The 16,403-nt window shown below is 38.2% G+C and overlaps 1 protein-coding gene across 14 annotated transcripts in view; it reads right to left on the bottom strand.

The window, feature by feature from the left end:
- The window catches only part of LOC104150538 (tRNA-uridine aminocarboxypropyltransferase 2), a 121,851-nt gene that overhangs the window by 77,743 nt on the left and 27,705 nt on the right, over positions 1-16,403 (bottom strand). For 13 of the 14 annotated variants that reach the window (XR_011137311.1, XR_011137313.1, XR_011137316.1 and 10 more), the window contains exons 2-3: positions 13,076-13,166; positions 8,862-8,956 (exon numbers count right to left, since the gene is read on the bottom strand). Coding sequence is in view for 5 of the 14 variants with exons in the window: in XM_068924928.1 (XP_068781029.1) it covers positions 8,862-8,956; positions 13,076-13,166 (186 nt within the window). In the remaining 9 variants the exon portion in view is untranslated. Of the gene's footprint in view, positions 1-8,861; positions 8,957-13,075; positions 13,167-16,346; positions 16,402-16,403 lie in introns of all 14 variants that reach the window. The other variant, XR_011137319.1, reaches the window with a different exon arrangement.

The following is a 16,403-nucleotide window of genomic DNA, read 5'->3' as shown; positions in this document are numbered from 1 at the left end:
CAGCTTTAGTGAATTCTAGCATAGCACATTGACCTCTACTTTTAAATACAGTAACAAGGCTGACTGGCTAAGCTCAGGCTCTCTACTTAGTGCTAACCAAGATAAGGAGAAAGATGTAGTTTTTGTTTAATACACATAATGACACTGAAAAACATGAAATAAAGCCCACCTGAATAAACAACAAGCCATATATTATAAACAGTTTAAGTATTTGGTAAATGGTAAAACTTGATTAGCTGATATTTAATACAGTGAAAATATATTTGCGAGTAAGCAAAAGAAAAATGTCACATGCCATGAAGAGCTTTATAAAATTAAAGTAGTAAGCTGCATTTTATTACTTCAATATAGGTTTGAGTTACAATTTTCTCCAAGTGTTCCAATTCATTTCTGATCTAAACTACTGATCTGTAGCACAGCTGGCAGTTTTTCTCTACAGAATTTATTGAAGAGATTTCTGCAGTCTGATTTTAGAGAGCAATGCAAATAAGCTTGTAATTACCTCCTCACTGTCCCAAATAGGGTGATGGATGCAGAGATGTGTCAGCATCCCCATTAGAGATCAATCATTAGGGTATATAATTCCATCACAGCACACAATCAGAAAACTACGTAAGCGTGAACACTTGCCAAGGGAAAAGGTTTGAGAGCAAGACTAGCATTTCATTTTAAAAAAAATGAATAAAGGGTCAAAATAATCTTTGTCACCACAGTTTGAGGGGAAAAGTATAAAATGAAACTCAAACAGCAGTAGCAAGACTGCTCATGTAACTATGACAAAAATCAAAATAATTCAGACTCTTGACATGTTAGAGTTCAGATATAGTTGCTGTTCTGTTCAGTATATGCCAAAAAATCCTGTTGAGCTGAACGAATAGTATTATTATTCAAGAAAAAATTGCCTGCAACAAGTTTATTAGTAGTCTAAGAACATGAATTCCAGAAGTGATACTTTATTCAAGAACGAGAATCTAGTTGGGTTTGTCCCTTTGTATTTTCATAGCGGAGAGCAAACCTACTGGTCAAAGAGTTTACAGCAATTTTTAGATATGGTCCCATGAATGATCCCCAAGAAGAGAAATTAAGACACATCCTTTTTTCCCCCGCCTCCTTTCTCCTCTTCAAGGTATTGCCTTTATCAAAAATATCTCAATAGATATCTAACACATACATGCTTCTGCACCTAGTTTCAAAAAATATCACCATACACTCTGCAGTCTATATCCAGCAACGTAAAATACACCAACTTTCTATTTAAGAAAGAATAAACAGTAGTTTATCTAGATAAATTGAGTCAGCACTTGCCCTTGCTTCCTCCTGCCATCTCCACACTTTCTATTTTCAAAATTGTCCTCGCTCAATGTATTACATGTATTGCAATACTACTGCAAGTTACAGGCAGGGCTTGAAGTTTAGATCTTTCATAGCAAATCTATTGTTGAACATATGTCACTGAGCAGACTATTGCCTTTGACCTTCCTTTCAGCTGCACCAGCATCTTGTGCAAATGGGCACCTTGGTTCCCATTCATCACTGCAACTTTCACATTTATCAACATAACTTCCACAAGGCACTGGGAGTTCGGTAATCTTTCCCAGAACATTCTTGGTGCAAACGAAACCCATGAGAAATAAGCTCTCCAAAAGCGGCTGCAAACACTGAAGTTTATTGCTGACAATGCCCAATCAAACTTAGAATAACAAGACTTAAATGTAACATCTAATGTATGAGTGAGCCCTCCCTTATATGCCATTGAACTAAAAGTCCAATGAAATATTTTCAAAGTGTTGTCTTTTGCATATAATTCAGTATTAAATAGTTTTTATGTACAAGAGCATATTTAGTTGGTAAGGCACAAGGAGGAGAAAGAGGGTACGTTTTCAGTACCCTCCATGTTCCCATGCTAACAAATATGATCATGACCAAATTTGATTCAAGCTACTTGATTGCTGCATATATAATCACTCACCAGTCCACCTAGGGAAAACTTCAACATATGATGCATTTAGAATACTAAGTGCATTAGCACAAATACATATGTAACACTACAACTGAATATACAAGTTAAAGGTGTAAGTGGTAATGTATTAATTGACATTAATTCAAGCACTGAAGATCTTTGCTTTTTGAAGCCAAATCCCAGGTTCGCCAGGAGTTAAAAAACAAAACAGACCCAAGTTACTTCCTGTCAAGGAATTAACAAACCAGAAGTAACACATTTTAAGTAAGGGAGTAAGCAGATAATAATATTAATAATAAAGAAATGCAGAGCACAAACCAAGTACTCTCTATATATCACGAACCTAACTTCACACCTCTACAGGCACATATTAAAACTCACTGCAATTTGAATTTTCAGGACACACACAAAGGAGGTTAATCAGCTCTGCAAGTGTTTCCAGGACAACCAAGCAAGCCCAAAGAGATACTTAGAAGAAAACATAACCAATAATCAAAAAGAAACTGATAGCTTTGAGCAACTGGAGGTGAGAGCACAGGTTTGAAGAGCAAATGAATGATAGTACTCTGCACAAAGAAAAACCTCTGAAAACAAGCTCATTATTGGTATGACAAGAGGAGATAATGTTTTGACTTGTCAAACAGTCAGAACAAAACAGGTCAATAAGCTGAGAAAACAGCTGTTAGTAGCTTTTCGGATAAATCTTAAGGGAAAAGACTGTTTCGTTTGTCAAGGCCCGAGAAAAGCATGCTAGAACCTTTGAAACAGGTGCAAGTCAGGACAAGAATTGTCAGTTCAAGCTTAATATTCACCAGAACACACCAGAAAATTAAGATCACTCATTCTATTCCAAAGGAGTAGATCAGTATGCGGGTGATGTGACCATGTGTTCGTGGATAATCTGTGGAAGAAAAAGCCACACATGTACAGGAAAGAGAAGGCACAAACAGGTGTCTGGATCCTCCCTTTTGTTTTGTGTATTGGTTTCACATACGGATGCAACAAGGGAGCATCTAGCAAGCCAAAGAACACCATTTTTGAAGCTAAAATGATAGCACAACAGAAAGTAAAAGGTGCAAGAATATCAGGCATTAGAAGATCCCAAAATTAAACTTTTGAAAGAAGGGTAATAAGAAGAGATTAGGCCAAGAGAAATCAAAAGATCCAGTCACTAGATCAAATACATAATCTAGAAGACAGAAGAAAGGATGAGACAAACATTTTTTTGCCAGTGCAGAACAGAATGAAGGAAAGATAACAAAAAGAACAAACATCATTACATTCTGTCAATATTATCCCAGAAGAAATCTTTAAAATTGAGAAAAAACAGCAAAAGGAGTTGCAGCAGAACTGTGTGGTTCAAGGAAAGAATCAAAGACAGTAGAAATGTTGGTAGCAAAAGACACTAGGCAGAATTAAACAAGCATTTAGAGTTGTTTAGCAGGAAAGATAGCAGAACCAAAGGAGAGTGAGGTGAGCAGAGAAAGTACGTTTGTCATAGCATGAGAGATCAGTCCTGCCAGCGGAGAACAGGAAGCAGGTTTGGGCTGATGATCCCTGTAACAAGCACGGATGAACTGGAGATCATCTGAAGACCTAGTAAGAGGATGAAGGAGAAAGCTGCTGGACAATATTCAGAGAGGTAGGGGTATTCAAAGCTGGAGAAAAAGTTAAGCGTCCATATCTCTTTGATGAGTAGAAGCACTGAACCAGAGATACAGATTCAATAAGTTTTAAGAACTGCGAACCAGAAATTATCCTAACTAATGCTACAGAATTGGAGAGACCACAAAGTAAGGAAGACCTAGGAATCATAAGTCAAATAGTGTTCAAATAGACGGTAGCTAATGTAAAGCATAGGGAGGATTTGTGAAGTAATCAGACACAATGATATTACAGATGGAAAAAAAAAATGGGAAACGCTACCTGGACTTCTGCTGCTGGAAGACTTCAAAGAACGGGAAAAAGAAAAGATCATACAACTTGTAGCATATGTACACACCTAGAAAGCCAGGAAAAAAAGGAAAGGAAAACTACACCTAAGTAGTGAATGCTAACATGGAGAAAAAGAGCAACGAGTGGTATTTGAATGCTGGTAAAGTCACTAAGGAAAAAAACCTCAGAGATATGAAGCAAACAGCTACTAGAGTCAAGAGAAAAGCAGTGTTTCTAAGCTACAGAGAAGCAAAATAAAGTGGAAGAAATGGTTAGAAGACAGGTGTAAATATTTTCCTAACATTCCCAGTAAAGGAGATTAAGGTGCAGACGTTAAAAGTCATTACAAACCGCTAAAATCCATGTTATGAATACTAAAAAAAAATTGATACATCAATAATAAGTAACTGACATTCTCCTTCCTGTAAGGTTCAAAAAACTCAGATAAGGCTCAGACAGCAGTTGCTAGTCATTTATTTGTAAAATGCATTTTGTCAGCATAACCAACCTACATACTTTATCCAATACCTGTGCTTTGCAGCAGCAATACAAAAGAAACAGCCCTATATCAGAAATGAGTAGAAATGAACTACTAGCCACGTAGAAACTAACTGCTGTCCTATTGCACAATTTTGGTAGGTGTTACTAATCCTTACTGTCAACTTCCCCGTGTCTCACTACATGTTACTCGGTCACTTCATAAAGGCAGAAGTGAAATTCCAGTTCCCACAAAATCAGCCCAACTGCGCAAGAAGGGAAGTTTACTGTACATAAAGGTATTGAAAGTTTCAGTATGACTGATCCGAGTCCTTTACTGGTGTATGCGGTCCTAGTCTGCATCTAAAACATTTAGAAGATGCTATATGTAACAGGCTCACCATCTGTACTAGCATGGTAAGTCAGATGCACAAAGTGCTAAGTATTTTTACACACGTAAACTTCAATCTCTCACTTGACAGTGGTGCTGCCCCACCCCACCTTCCACAAGCTACTACAAAACTGGGTTCACTGTCAATCTAAAACAGAAGTGAACAGTAATTCTTAACTGCTCACAAAAGTGCTATTTCTGCAGTAATGCTGTTTGATAAGTACTACTGCCAGAACGTTTATTCTGCCTTACTCATTTTAGTATAAAAAGTGAACACCAGTATCTATCAATAACGTAGTCAACACCAAAACAGTATAGCTCAGAAGTTAAAGTAGCAGTACTTAAAACAAAACAAAAAAACAAAACAACACACACACACAACCATAAGCTACAGATAACCAACCAAACTGGTCTTTCAAGTCAGTAATGCTATCTGATCAGTCAAGTCAAACTTCAAGACTTCACAGAATCGTTTAGGTTGGAAGGGACCTCTGGAGATCATCTAGTCCAACCTCCCTGCTCAAGCAGGGTCACCTAGAGCATATTGCCCAGGATCGCATCCAGGCAGGTTTTGAATATCTCCAGCGAAGGAGACTCCACAACCTCTCTGGGCAACCTGTTCCAGTGCTCTGTCACCCTCACAGTGAAGAAGTTTCCTCTCAGGTCTAGGTGGAACTTCCTGTGGTTCAGTTTCTGCCCATTGCCTTATGACAGTATACTTGATTATACACTTTTCAAGAGAATTAAAATGCCAGATTGCATGAGGAACAGACAAGACTGAAGAAAAAACAAAAGTTAACATTAAGTCACTTTCCCATCTTTCTATTCCTGTGTCAATATTATGTTAGAGACATTAACTTCAGAAAGCTTTGATTAGCTGTGTGTTCTTCTAGAAAGACTAAGTTGGTTCTTCAGCTTTTCTGCAATATATCATCAATAATAAGGTATATGAAATTCAATTAAGTTGTGTATCAATTATCAATCACAAGAAAAGTTGGGCAAATGAGGTAGAATTGGGTAGAGGAAACAAAAAAGCTCAGCCTGACTTTTTTTTCACCTAAGCACAAGAACTCAGAAAAACCAAAAGCCACCAAGAATAAAAACTCCTGCCTAATTTTCAATCTTATTGTCATAAACATCAGAAGCCTAAGCTTTAATGATCTCCTTTTCTCTAGAGCACTCAATTCCATGGGAAGGTTTTTTTTAAAAGGAAATTCCTTGGTGCTCCTCACTAGTTTCAGACGATCACAAACTATGGGAACACACAATTTTGCAGAGCTAAGACAACTTGAGAAAAATAAACTGCACATACTTGGGTGACAATCTACTTTTCCCCTGAAGAAAAAGATATAGTAAGCCTGGAAGGGCCACCTCCCTCAGGTAATGTTTGTTCACCCCTGAAAGCTGATCGGATTGCTGGTTGGTGTGCCACTGCTAGAGCTACAGTGCTGCTGACAGAGTATCAGCTAGCTGATGGCTTAATGTTCACATAAAACCATAATGAAAATTTGGGTCGCCAAAGCCCAGCTGGAGATGTTTTGAATTCTGTTCAAAAGAAGCTGTTGCAAAGGGCTGCTGAATCCTATGTTAACAAGTACACCTAATGTCATTCTACTCTCACGATTTACCAACATATGAGCAACCACCAAGGGTATCACTCTTTTACAGGCCAGTCTTGGACTGTGCAGTAGGGCTTCTAAATAAACATGAAAGCAAGGAAATGCATGCACCAAGTTATCCCTCCATCTGCAGACACTGTTCACACGGAAGTGCAGGCATCAATTCAGTTATACTTGTTTCTATTCCCCCCTCCTCCCACGCATTTGGTGGAAGCTGCAAAAGACAAATAAGGTCACACTGATCTTCAAAAGAATCAAAGGTAAGGCCTTAATAAGCTTCATAACAATAATGCTTATACAATTTATCAGCAAACACCCTTTAATAATTTTTCCTTAAAATAAGAGACAGAAGTCCTCCCACTACATGCTGCAAGGTTGATGAAGATGCTTGTGTAGCAGCTACCAAACTGCTTACAAACAGCATGGCTTTTAAAGGGGAAAAAACCAAACCCACCACCACCAATTAGGGCCAGGTTAGTTTGGCACACCAGCCAGAAATCCCAGTGGTTCAGCTTGTATTTTGTGAGCCTTTAAGCGCTCCATTAGCGGAGGTTTCCATCCTAACAGCAGGGCAGGAGCCACTACGATCCTCCCAACTCACAGTAAACCCTGGGATGTTTCTACCCCTATCTGCAGATACACATTCCTTGCACATGCCACAGAGAAGGAACAGTTCGTCAAGTCATTTCAGGTCATTAATTTGAGCTCTCTGAATATATTTGCCTAGTTTATGGCCTATCCTGACAGGACACCAGAAGTCCAAAGTAACATTGATAGGATCCTCTAGCCACATACTCAAGCACTGATTACTAGCTGAAAGTAAGAAACATGGATTAAAACACTGACAAGAGGCATATATAGCTAATAAACTGATATAGAAAATAACAGATTGTAAAGCACAAAACACATCTTTGCTTTTTTCACCTTTTCCTCCCAGGGAGGAATGATTTCAATTGCTATGCATTGCAGACTGCTGTCATCTCACTCATATGTGCACAACAGAAGTAGGTATATTACAGATACTTAAAGTAGGGCCCTGATTATTACCTAAAATATTTTTAGCTCTGCATCAGGGTAAGTGAATTCACCAAAAGTCACATTAACTTGAGGAAAAACTTTCATCTCTTTCAAGTCCATTGGTAGTATGTTGATAATTCACCATCTTAAGTGTTTTCTGCCAAAAAACATACTGATCTCATAGGGACTAGGTAATTCTGGAACTACTGAAGTTACGCTGGGGTTGAGATGTTCCACAACAGGTTTTCACCTGGACGGGCTCTTATGTTACAGCAACGTCCTTGTGGTGGAACCCAAAGGAGCTTTAAAGACTATTCATCACTTCTAAGAAAAACTTCTAAGGAGATTTACCAGAAGCAGGTTGCATTGATAACGTCAGCACAAAAAGTTGCTTCATTTTCAGCTTTAACGGGAAGAGTACAGTTTCCCTGTAGCCTGGAACTTTCGATAATTATTAGAGTTATTACCATACAAGACTAACAGGAAAGTAATGTATTTCTAATGTGCTCTAGTTATTATATGCAATGGAGTGGGAGCAGCACTCTGAATCACCTCTCAACGTTTCCGTTCAGTGAACTCTAGAGAAGTTCTCTCCAAAGATTAAACTCAAATTTAAAGTTTGCTTCATCGATATTCATGATTTTTGTTTGCTTTCACTGAAAACGTATGTAAAGTTTAATCAGCTTTTCTACCAGGAACTGTTTTCTAAGACTTGCTACAAATGACGATGAAAAACATTAGAGACCAATATTGTCCAAAGTCTCAGAGAAAAAAAAACTGAAAGCACCATGATCCCTTATAATCAGTTTTCCAGAAAGAGAAAAGGATTTGACAAAAATTATATTCTCCAAGAATTTTTCATGTGAGAACTCCGCTCTCAAGTACAATCTCAGACACTCAAGTACAAACTACTACTTCTATTTCAGTAGCACCAAGTGGTTTGTCAAACAAGGCAAACACTGCAAGAACCACGCAAAACAGCAAGATGAGCCAAGTACCCGCTAAGAATACAGTTACAAAAAGCTTTATAAAGAGTTGCAGAGTAACTAGATGAACTTTCAAGAGCACCACAGCTGAAGAGAGCAACCCAGCAAACTGGCTGCCTTGTCATTAACTGGCATAGCCAAGGAAGAACTGGCCATTCCTCCCACCTGAAATATAGATGGCATTGTAGCATACTGTGGAAGAGTAAAAATAAGGGAGCACATCAGCCCATTATGAAAGAATATTTTGCAACAGAATCTTGCTAACATAGTGGAAGCTGCTGAGTAAAAGAAAACATATCAGCTGTTTCAGACTACTGTGCCAAGTTTATATTTACTTCAAGTCAGAAGCTTACATCAAAAGTGAAGATGTGCCATTGAAATAACAACTAAGAACACTGAGTGCTGTTAAAGAAATTGGAAGAAACATCTCAATAATATACAGAGAACCAGAAAAATATATTCACAATCCTGCTCACCTGTCTTCACTAAAACGTCGACCAATCAAAACTTTACATTTGTCTGGAGGGAGACAAGCAGCTAGCAGAGGTACTGTCCTTAACACTCGACTTTCCTGAAAAAGAAAAGTTACTTCTTAATAAAAACCAAGGAGGCTTCTGTGAATTCTTAAAGTTTCCATTTAACTTTGTCAACTACACATACACAAAAAAACTCGTATCAGCTAACAGGAAAAAAATCTGCAAGAACACACACCTGATTCTGATGTAATCAAATCATATTGTTCTGACCAATAGTGTTAAACTTGGTCTTGTCCTAACCTATGACCATCACCATAAGTTTATTCAGGTAGGCTATCAGTATCAGAAAAAAACCAAAATTGAACAAAATAATAAAATTAGCCAAGGAAAGAGCATTCACATTAACATAATAGGTTGGGGAGCTAACTTCACTCATTTTCCAATATTGAGAAACTCATCTGCCAGTATAGATGATCCTGACTTTCACAAACAGGTGCTAAAAACAAAAAACACTAGATGTATGAGAAGTAACAGACAGTGCAGAATAGGAATTGAATTCCATTTTCACTTTACAGTAACCAACATCACAGCACCAACACTGCCATGAGTACCCTACTTCACACTGTTCAGGTTATGCGGACTGGGCCTCCACCTACATCTTTGCTATCTAGGAACAACAAGAAGATACTGTGCCTGTGAGCAGAGAAGGGTCTCTTCAAATCTCAGAGAGCGAGCGAGAGAACTGTGTTGAACCAGGGGACTTCCGCTTCAAACACAGAGGAAGAGGAGCTAACTGAAGAACTACCTACTTATTAAACACAGTAATCAATTTCTGTACTTAATTTAACATAGCTGAGAACACACTAATTTCTTTAGACAAGAAGTTCCATAAACTGAGCTCAAATACTTCAGACGTCATGAGTAAGAGTTAGAAAATGTTAAACTGCTACTCAAGGAGAAGGTGGTGCAGATAAGTACTGAAAATAAAGCAACAGCAAAAATTGTTTGAGTGATGAAAGTAAAGGAGAAACTCGCAATTTATTGCAACAGGAATAAAGGAAGTTTAGTTGAATCTAGCAGGAGCCAAGACACTCAAGGTGGAGTTACAATTATGAAAGCCTTAAACCCAGTAAAACTGAGTTCGTACAGTATTCTTAACCTGAATGTCTCAGGATTCAGGCTCAGTCCCTAAACCACACAATAAATTAGTAAAAACCTATGAGGTTTTTTGGTCTGTCTTGATTTTAGAGCCATATATCAACAATTCAGTACTTGTGAACAAGTAAGGCCGCTATTAGCTAAGTGCTCTCAATGGCTGTTACCTTCCACAAGCATCAATCTACAGCTGCCCAGAGCTCTCCCTTCGACCACAGAATTGCTGTTAAATTAGTTCTTTGAATATTTTACCACTGTTTTGCACAGACCCTCTGTTAATTTTACTGATCCTCCAAAGTATAAACAAAACATTACAGAGCTAAAGGAAGAAGAAATCCTGCTACATTCACCACCACTTTGCTCTGTAACCGTAGCACAAGGTCTCCCAGGAACAGACGAAGATCAAAGTACCTGGAGAACGAAGCGTTAGCAAGAGAAAGGAGAATTAGCCCTCAAAATACCATTGATTCCTTCTATCTCAGCAAAGCTAAACCAGTAATCATTGATAGTATGGGATCATTTGTTTTTAATTCACTAGTCAGAAGACTTCCTTCTTCATAAGGATGGAAAGGGTGGCAATAAATGAGCAGGTGCACCAACACTATTCAAAAAACAAATATTTACCCTTTGACATGTAATGCTGAATTCTCTTCAAATTGCTTCACAAGTTAAAAAAAACTATCAAGGCAAGGACCTACTATGCAAGGACAGAAGATGAATGGTAAGGTTCCTCCTGCTGTACAATAAATGATTCCTCCTTCACAATACTTAACACCTGCACAAGTCTACCTGGCAGCATGCCCTCTAGCCATTAACTGCAGCACACAGGAAACACTGCTCCCAAATTCCTAAGTAACCCTCTTGCTTGCATAGTATTACTCTTACTAATATCATTTAGCCAAGGTTAGTGGATTATTTCACACCATCACACTGCAGACTCCCAAAACCACTAAATTAACAAAGCACATGGAAGATAAGTCAGCACTGATGTACAGTGGGAGAAAGGCATTCACTCTCTGGTTGCTATAATGACATACACTCCATGGTCCAATTCAAAAGTATCTGCAATGAAATAGCAAAATGAAGGATCAGATTCTGTTACTAAATCCAGAAGAATTACCTGCCTTCAAAACTGATTCTATTCTGAAGACTAGCAGATGTAGCAAAAGGAACCTATCCTTTGGCAGGTGTGAGTCAAAAGCATCACCCGCTATCATCTAAAACAAACATTTTCAAAGATCATGTAAGGTTGCCACAGTTTCAGTTGGCTTTATCTCTGATAAGCCAAGTCCCCACTTCCTGTGTTTCAATTTACGCCCACTGCCTCCTTTCCTGTCACTGGGCATCACTGGGAAGAGTCTGGCTCCATCCTCTGTATTCCCTTCTGTCTGATATTTAATTCTGTAAGTCCTTTTTAAAAAAGTCACAAGGTCCCTGAAGAGACATTAGAAAGGGGGATGAGAAGAAGGCAGCGAGAGAAAACCACCAGCATAATAATGAAGTGCTCAGTTTTTAATGGGCACACACCAAGGCTGGTGAGAGGGAGCAAGTCACCTCTCAGAGGTTTCAGAGTCCAACCTGTATCTACTGTAGCGTTCATCAAAACAGCTGCCTAACCAAAAGTTCTACACATCCTGGAAGACCTATATCTTTCCTCAAAGATTTGATGTTAATAACGTCCTTTAGCCTTCTAGGAAAAAAGTACTGTCTGCTCTGTGGTTTAAGAACGACTTCAAAGTCCTCTTGAACCGTTAGCCAAAAGGTGTCACCCACCAGTGATTAAGTCCCTATTGTGTTTATAGCAGAGCAAAAACTTACTACTGGTTTATCATTTGAAATATCATTATTTAAGACATTCATGGAAAAGTTACATTCCATTGTAATAGACAGCTGTTGAGCTAGCTTATTAAGAAGTGTAGGTGGCCTTTCAGAAGGATACAGAAATAAAGAAAAAATTTTAAGGAGAATCTGCCTATTTTTTCTAATACCTTCTACTGTGAATAGGAAATGCAAGCCAATTCAATTCCCAGTTCAAAGATCTTGGGCACATTTTTAAACCTCTTTCCAGCAAATAATTTAAGCATATACTTAAGTACTTTTGAAATCGGAAGTAATACACAACATCACTTATTATAGCAGCATCTAGGAAAGCCACTTAAAAACCACCACTTCGCTGCTTAGGGACTGAATACTTCATAGCCTCTGTTTCTCCAGAGGCTTTATCCAATTTGCTCATTTAGACTCCACTAAAGCTCTCCCAGGCAAGGACTGACACTGTATCTGCTAACTGAGCTACCGTGTAATGCTAGGTAAGTAAACAGTGGCACTAGAACTCAGGTTTCCAAACTCCATATCCTTACTTGTAGGCCCAGCATCTCTCCAACTTCGTGTAACCAGTCTAGCTCCTAAACTCCTTGTAACCCACCATCATACTGGATTGTTAGGAAAGCAAGAAAAGTATTAATATAAAATCTGCTGTTAGTTAAACCAAAAATGAGAGTCCACAAGATCTTCAAAAGCATGGAACAGGAAATGTAAAAGGATACACTAGGTGTATTAAGTCCAACATAGGAAATACTTCACCTTCACCTAGAATCTTTGAAAAGCAAGAGTACATTTAAAAGGAGACACTGCAAACTGCAAAGCAAGCTCCTGGTTTTGTGGTTCACAAATGCACTCCTCTAAATAAAAAAAATCCACAAAACATACTGTTCTGAACTGCAGCTGTCGTTTTTGTTGTCTAACTATTTAGGGTCACCATTAAGAATTGCTTAGTTCAAATATTTAGCGCAACACTAGCAAAGGGGACTGCTGCAATTAAAAAGCACTCCTCCCTGGATCAACCTGAAGCCTCCATGCTATAACATACCACAGTATGTAAACTTTAAACAGGACTATTTTGACAAGGAAAGATGTCTTGTGTTGCAGAACTAAGGCATGACTCCAGAACATAAGTGAAGAAAAACAACAGTGGCTAAATTTGAAAAATGAATTCAGTAATTCAGATGAACTGGCAAAGGTTCTAGGGGAACCCTGACCATGCCCATAGCCTTACTCACCTCTGCTGGATGCTGAATTATATATAAGCAGGTGGAGACTTTTAGTGGATGTACTGGCAGGAATGGACACAGGCACACCTTCTGAGGACGGCTACAAGACATAGGAGAGGAGAAGGAAAAAAGGAATGAGCAATTTATGACAGACAGAATAAGTGTACTAAAATATATATCCCATCCCAGGAGCCACACTAATAGCTTCCCCCTTACAACACAACATACTAAACCAGCTGGTGTAATTTTCTATTCGCAAGATCACTCCTGTTTCTAAAAATGGAAAAACAACAACAAAAATTTTCTATTTTAGAAACAAAAAATTAAAAAAGTTCAAAACTTTTAAATTTTGAAAGACCTCATTCAAATGAGTTTTAAGAACAGCATTCAAATAACTTCTGCAGTGTGGTTAGTATTAAAGCATTCTAAAAACCCTTTTACTTTCTGCAAGAGAAGCAACCTATTAGTAGCCACACTGGGAAAAATCTGTCAGAGCATTTCACACCAAGTTAGCCTTTCAACAAATATAAAACAATAGAAACAATACTTTAAAGAACGAAACACAGAAAACCCCACACATGCTATATTTATGAGCACGTTCCTTTTTTTTTACATAATTCTAACTATGTTGATAAATAGCATTGGACTGTAAAAAAGAAGCATTAAAACAAAAAAGCCATTTCAAATTTGAAATTCCTAAGTCTAACAAAAAGAATACAAAATAGATAGAGCTATTTAAGTCTTCGGTGCACCACATGTTATTGTTAAAATAACTAGTGGAATAATGATACTTAAACAAAGTTTGGCACATGACAAGCTAGAAGATCAAGAATAAGGGAAAAGCAAAGCATTAAGTTCAAAGTCAAACAAAGAGGAAGTAAAGCTGTTAATCCCTATATGTTTCTACATACACACACATACATACATGCACAGGAATCACTAACTACTAGCATATTTTAATCAGCAACTTCAAAAAATGATACATTTCCTTAACACTGATGCTATCACTAATGTTCACCATATAAAAATCAATCATACCCTGTCTGCAAAGTTCTCTGGGTTTAAAAAAAAAGTTGCATTTTCAGCAGACTCCTAGGAACTCCAAGTATAACTTGACCCACAGGCTCCCTGTAATCTTTCCTGAGAACAGTCTGTATAGACTGATCACATGCAAAACAATTAATTACTGCAGTAAGTGCAATTTACTGAGGCTAATTCGTAAGACAGGCCGAGATGAAGTCTGTGGCCAGGCCGTTCAACCCTGCAGTTGCTTGTCTGCAAGAGCAAACACCCAGTCAGGGGCACTGCTTGATGTTACCCTCTCCCACACCAGGGTGACTATTCCCTAGAGCATGTGGAAATAAAGCATTACTTCTCACCAGTAAACAGCAGCACTGCAGAAAGACAGTAGATAAGAACTCTAACAGCTGACAGCTGTGTTAAATTAAGTCTACCCCTTCTAGTCCTATCTACCAAGACTGAGGTTTATTTTGAGATTACTCTCCTTTTCTTTAGAGTCCAGTTAAAGGTTAGCTAACAACAACCTAAGTCCATATTGGAAGGGGCAGGGAGTAGGGGACGGAATTAGTAATGGTCAAAATAAGCACTGGAGGAAAAAACCTAAAACCTAAAGATTTAGACTAAAAGGTTCAAGACCAAGTAGGTGAACTTAATTTTAGATGGAAATTGCTCAAATACACCTTTCTGGTAAAATTTCAAGTGGCTTGCCTTCTTTTTCAGTTGCACTTCTAGCATTGTCATTTTCTTGTTGATATTCTGCATAACTGCAGAATATCCTGTTGTATTAATCCACGGGCTTCAAGCCTAAATTTAAGCATTCAATTCCATGAGTCACTGGGGTGTTCTGGGGACCTTCACCGGGAGCACACTGAAACCAACCTCATTTCTAGATTGGACCAGCCTGTATTTCTGAAGTTCTCTAGCACTGCACCAGTCTTTCTTCCAGAAATGCCTCTGTTCATGCAACTGACTGGAACAGAAGTTTCCAAAATCAGTTTTGTTAACAACTTGGAAGCAGCAAGTACTCCCACAGGCTGTTTGTTACTTCTGCCTTGAGAGTTAAGTAAAAGCTCCCCTCCTTTTTCCATCATATTTACTGAAAACTCATTTATATATTAAGTGTGATCCCTTGGTTTCTCCGCATTATTATATCCTCTCATTAATAAGAGTTTTTGTGGGCATTCTCGCCACAATGGCGTTTTCTCCTGGAGAGATTGAGGCATGAAAATCTACTATGTAAAACTATTTCAAAACAGTTAGCTGGTGACTTCAAGTCAAAGAGCTGCATTGTTCACTAGCTTTTATAACCAGACAGAAACAGTTTCCAAAGATTTGACCTCAGAGTGTTTACTATAGCAAAGTTGGCTAGATTTAGTTGGTTTATTTTCAATCTCCTTTTCACATATGCTTTTTGTATTTTCCACACTGGTTTATATCTTTCACAGGTAGCTTTTCTGAGCTTTGTTAACCTTATAAAAATAAAGGAAACAACCCAGAAAGCAAGCATTTAAGTAGTTAAAGAAACAATCCTACCTATAATTTGATTCGTAGGGAGCAGAGCACAACAAATAGAGCACTTTTCAATATAATTTAATTACTAACATATGTATATACATCACTCAGCTTTAAGCACCCAATTAGGTACCTAATTACATTGAATATGTATTTTTACAACCCCATCCTGGGGGCATAAGGACTTACTTCTGTACTTTCATTTTGGTACCTAATAGTTATTGTGCTGTTGCAGGGTGGAAGGAAAAAAAACACCCCATACTTAAAACTTTACCCCTACATGAAACCTACATTATCAGCCTGCAAGAGCAGGACGGAAAACACTTCAGAACAAGAGAAGTTCTGTTCCACCACCACAAAAGCTGCCTATACTCTGAGAAAGGCCACCTAGGCAGAAAAGGCCTTTTGTATTTTTCTTTTGTTTGAAGTTTCTGGTACACTCTTGCCCTCCACATGCAATTGATGGTACAGAAGAGTAGGGGCGGCAACAGAGAACTTAACAATAAACATACGCCTTCTTCCATTTCCGGAAACGGAAGTAATGATCTGCACCAAACTCCAGAAGGGATGAAGCTCTCACTAGTCAAACCTTCTCCAAAGTAAGGATACAGTCACAGGCAGGTACTATAGTATTTGGAATATTAATGAAAAACTTGAGTGGGAAAGGATTTGAAGGGGATGATTTCTGCAGTATTATCCACTTATATGCAATTTCACTATAGCTCAAAGCTATCCAAGAGGTTCTCACCTGTTTTTCAGCATATCACTTCTTGTTTGATCTTATTACAAAGCAACCTGTGACACT

This window comes from Struthio camelus, chromosome W (genome assembly GCF_040807025.1).
Source record: "Struthio camelus isolate bStrCam1 chromosome W, bStrCam1.hap1, whole genome shotgun sequence".
In the NCBI taxonomy this organism is placed as follows: Eukaryota; Metazoa; Chordata; class Aves; order Struthioniformes; family Struthionidae; genus Struthio; species Struthio camelus.
Note: the sequence above shows the minus strand (reverse complement) of the source record. Positions and strands in the feature narration are given on the sequence as shown.